The sequence below is a fragment of the Leptonychotes weddellii genome, unplaced genomic scaffold (genome assembly GCF_054177405.1).
Source record: "Leptonychotes weddellii isolate Sample4059 unplaced genomic scaffold, ASM5417740v2 HiC_scaffold_14340, whole genome shotgun sequence".
Lineage (NCBI taxonomy): Eukaryota > Metazoa > Chordata > Mammalia > Carnivora > Phocidae > Leptonychotes > Leptonychotes weddellii.
In genome coordinates, this window is record NW_027723984.1 from 60 (window position 1) to 5,217 (window position 5,158).

Here is a 5,158-nt window from a genome sequence, read left to right on the forward strand (position 1 = left end):
AGGGTCCTGGGATTGAGTCCCACATCATGCTTCCTGCTCCGGGCGGAACCTGTTTCTCCCTTTGCCTCTGCCCCTCTCTCTCCCTTGGTCTCTCATGAATAAATAAAGAAAATCTTTAAAAAAATAAACCATTATTTTCCAAATATGTAACTTAAATCCAACCATTGTCTTTTTTTTTTACACAAATGATTTACATGTGTAAACATTAGAAATTCTACTTAACAACTCCTAACCAACTTCTCATAAGGATTTGTCGCTGTTTTGCTTTTCAGGAAAGCTTCATGAAGAACTTGGTAAGTAATATTTCTCTGTCAGAATAGAAATCTAAATATATGTCAAAGCAAACTCTCACTACATCCTATTCTTTCAGAAAGGATAAAACTCCTGGGAGAAGAAGGTGAGTAATGAAAATGGCCACCTCAAGCCCTGACTCATCCACCTGCATTTTGACCACTCATCACTTTCCTGCTTTACTCACTGCTAAATCTTGATTTTGATACTGTGATTTTCTTTTCCTTTTTTTTTTTTTTTATTTTAGGGTTGAAATTTGCTCGAAGATATGCAGGTAACTAGAGACTGAAATATTTGGATACTGATTCTTATTTTTAGCCAGCACACTGGGCCACCAGAGAAGGGAACCTGTAACACACTCACAAACTCACACAGAATACACACACACTTTTATTTTTTCTCCAAAACTTCCATTTTATCCTGCTTATTGTTGAGTAGTTTATAGCTGTAGCTCCTTATATATCACAAAGGGTGCCGCTCTCTGAGATTCATTGATGCAGGGAAGCAGAATATTATAACCCAAAATGATACCACCAACATGCTTTTCAGAACCAGAAATGAGTTGAGGGATGGTTATAGGGCGTAGCTGACAGGGGATGGGGTAAAGGTAGGCTGCCACTTACCTGTATTAGGATGGGGGCTAGTGACACAATGACACTAATTGCCTATGGACCACAATCAGTGGTCCTCCATTTGATTTGTCAAACTGAAAACCACTCTCTCCTTCAGGATATCCTTTGACTTCTAACAATTGTCAAATTTATGACTTCTGCTTAATATTAGGAACAATAGCAATTTGTGTTACAAGTTACAAGTTCCTGTTAATTAGTTCAAATAAAGTATCTTCATTTAATTCCCACACATATGCTATGAAGAAGAAAAGTCAGATATCAATCCACTGTTTTATAAAGAAATATACAATGAGTACTGATAGGAGATTTCTCCAGTTTATATACTAATTGACATAATATTCACATTCATTAGACAACTTTACAAGCACATTTACTAGTTGAAAAAAATACAGTCCATATATCAGATATTACTTTGAAAAAATACCCATGAGCAAGTGAGTTGAAGTGGCTTTAAGGGAACATAATCCTCTATTTACAATGTTAACCTATAGGAGTTTTTAGTTGTTTTTATATCACTTTAATGCTAGTGGAATTTTCTTTGGGGTTATACTAACACAAGTAAAATTTAGTTTTACCTACAACTATTACTTCATAAGAGAAATACTTAATAGCCTATATTAACAGAATCTTGTGTAATTAGGTAGATATCCATATCATTTTTATCTCAGGCTTGTGTGTTTATATGCTTCCAACGCCTTAAAAATTATATTTTGATTCATAAATCTATGAAAATTTGTACCTATATAAAGTCTTTGGGAAAAAATAATTCAGTAAATCTAGTTAAATTTCATTAGATAATGAATAGTTCATTAGAACAGAATTTAAATTGTCAGAACATTCAGATTTAAAGTAAATATATATAAATATTTTTTCATTAATTCAAAATTGAATTAGATTGGTATGGACTTGAATCCAAATATTGATGGATATTAATAATAATATTTGGACAAAATTCTCTAAATCTTTGTTGTCTCAGCTACAAAATAAAAACATTTCTCCATTTTATTGCTTTGTTATGAAAATTGAATATTTATAAATGTGCTTCAAATAGCACTAGGCACATAATAAGTGTTCAATGTAATATTGGCATTTGAAAAAAATATTTTGACTAGAAAAAAATCTGTATGTTTAAATATTCATTTTTTCCCCATTCTGAACAAATGCTCATTATCAAGTTCTCAAGTGTGTGAGTTGATAAATAGAGGTGATATAAAAAAGATGACTTGAGTGAAAGGAGCAACTTCATTTGAGGAAAGCTAGAGAAAGATCCTAGACAGAAGAAGGGCACTTGTACATTGTGTTTATTATTGTGATTATTATTGATCATAGCCAAGACTGACAACATATTCTTCCTTAGAAAATGTTATCCTGGATCCAGAGACAGCTCACCCATATCTCCAAGTTGCTGAGGACAATAAAAGTGTGAAAGGAGGTGATACCTTGCAGGAACTGCCCAAAAGTAGGCAGCGGTTTGATAACCTAGTCTGTGTATTAGGTCAGCAAATTTTTTTTGAAGGTAGACACTACTGGGAAGTGAGTGTGAAAAAGAAAATAAAATGGACTCTGGGCATTTGTAAGGATTCTCTCTGCAGACAGGGAGAAATCATTGTGTCCCCAGAGGCTGGGTTCTGGACGCTGTGTTTGAATAGAAGTAATGACTACCAAGCTCTTGCAAATCCACGGATAACACTCCACCTTGAGAAATCTCCTGAGATTATTGGAATCTTCCTGGACTATGAGGCTGGGAGGGTCTCCTTTTATAATGTGACCAACCTGTCTCACATCTACACCTACAGAAAGTGCTTCACTGAGGCCTTGAGACCATACTTTTATCCTGGCCCCCCCTACAATGGTCAAAATGAACACCCTCTGACCATCCTGTCATTAAGGCATGTAAACAAGCCAGGAAGAAGATGTTCTGTGTGACTGAGGAAGAAATGCCTTATTCTGAATCTGCTGAAACTTGGAAGAGATATAGATAGATATAGATGATATAGATATGGATATGGATATAGATATAATATCTATCTATATAGATCTAATATATATGTATATATATAGAACATCTGTATATATAGAATATCTAATATCTATAAATAAACATATAATATTGATATATAAATCTATATATATTAGAAAGATTAGAATGCTGGATTTCTTCCTTCAAATAAATCTAAACATCATTTTGATGTTATAAATTATATCTTTTTATCATTTCAGTCCCAAGTATGTACTTTTGTTAACGGACAAGAATAATTTGATTTGAATTGCATGCTGTAGAATTTACTTGATGATGTTAAAACTTACAGAACATAAATAAAATATCCAAAAGATGTATCTAATTATGCAAGTGATGAAGTAAAATTAAATCAATTCAAGATAACATGAAGTGCAGTAAGAGTGGGCCTGGGTGAGAAAGTAGAAGACACATGGGGCACAGATGAAGTTGGGACAGAATGGTTTTAAATGAGGTTGCAGAGGTAAGTAGCTGAAGCAACATGACAGGCTGAGCTGAAATGGATTTTCTTTGTGCCACTAACAGACCATTGGGCATATTATAATAAAATATTTCATATATAAGTAAAAATGGTAAAATGAAATCCTTGAACAAAATAATAATAATAAGTGAACTATTCCAAATGAATACCAAATCCATCACCATAGGCTATTTTAAAGGAGGGCCTAAATCTGGTTACAAGAATCTACCTGTTCATTGGCATGGGATATTTAATAAAGTCAAGAGAGTACATGGAGGTTTTAAGAAAGATCTGTAGGTGTGTTCTGAGTTACTGTCCCAGAAAATTGGAAGATGTTATGCTTGCCTGTCCCTCACTTAAAACATATGGGAAAAAATTAAGAGGTTAGTTAGTCAGTCCGTTTTATGAAATCTAAAGAACACAGTGGACTTATGTTTGCCTTCTCCCTGGGATGTTGAGAGTAAGAGAAGGGCCACTGGCTACTCTGTAGTGTAACGGAGGAGTGCTGTATTGCATGACCTGTGCACTGAGAGCTTTTCTGGGTGAAGATCTCATGTTTCCTGAAGGTTAGAATATGGCCCATGAGAAAGAACTCCTCTGGGATGCTGTCTGCTTAAGAAAATACATATTAGTGAAAATTAGATTATGTACTATAGGATGCCTAGTGGCTGAGAAAGGAATCTTGACAAGCCAAAATACAGACATATTTTACCCTCCTCAAGTTAACAGTAGGAAAAAGGTCCCCAGCTATTTCAGGGCCTTTGAAAAACTAATGAGGGAAAAATGAGCTTGAAATGCCTTCTAAACATAGCTCATTACAATGATCAAGTAAAAACTCTCACTCCTTTACAAAAAATAATAATAAAATAAATAGAAATAATGATAAATATATGTTGCTCATTACAACAATAATTAAGTAAAAATGTTCTAATTCCTGTTACCTCTAATATCCCTTCACTCAGACACTCCACAGTTCCCAACAATGTATATTTTCCCTTACTGCAGTGAGAAATATACCCGACTCATTCAATTATGGGTGTTTTATGGGTAGCCTTTAGCTAGAGGGCATAGATAAATTCTAAGGAGAAGTGGCTTCTAACATATTGAAGTGTCTTTCCTCTAATATTAAACTGTCTTGTAGAATACAATTTAGAAAATGTGGAAAAATTAGGGCAAGGGGGAAATTCATGACAAAAATAATTTGCCAAAATTAATTATTCCAGTTACACAAGACACAACACAAGCTCATTTTGCTGAAATGCCTGAAACTCTGCTTTAATTAAAACTAAGAAAATCAAGAAGAGTTAAGATGGCAGAGGAGTAGGAGAATCCTAAGCTTGCCTCATCCCTCAAACACAGCTAGATAAATATCAAATCATTCTAAATACCCATTAAATTGATCTGAGGACCGAGAGAACAAACCACATATCTAGAGGGAGAAAAATATCCACCTCATGAAAAGTAGGAGCTGAGGAGAGTTGATTTGAGGGAGACAAGAATTGTGGGTGCCACAGAAGGGAGGAAGCCCTGATCACAGAGAGGAGTGAGAGAGGGAGAGAAAGAGTGAAAGCAGCAGGCAGGGGATTATGCAAGAAAAATTCATGTCCAAAACCATTGACTGGGAAAAGGAGAGGGCTGACTACTGTGAGTTATTATAACAACGGAGTGCAAAGTTTGGTTTTAAAGGTCTGTGCCATCACCAGGGTCATGCTGGCAGGCTTAGCAGTGCTCCTGTGGGGAAGGAGGGTGGAGACCCAG

The 5,158-nt window shown here is 35.1% G+C and overlaps 1 protein-coding gene across 1 annotated transcript; it reads left to right on the forward strand.

The window, feature by feature from the left end:
• Positions 1 to 247: 247 nt before the first annotated feature.
• Positions 248 to 3,260, forward strand: LOC145718344 (erythroid membrane-associated protein-like; the record flags this gene model as incomplete). Its single annotated transcript, XM_081809836.1, has 4 exons — positions 248 to 293; positions 371 to 397; positions 539 to 565; positions 2,281 to 3,260. Coding segments are annotated over 4 exons (669 nt in total), but the record flags the coding sequence as incomplete, so codon positions are not given.
• Between the last annotated feature and the right edge of the window lie 1,898 nt (positions 3,261 to 5,158).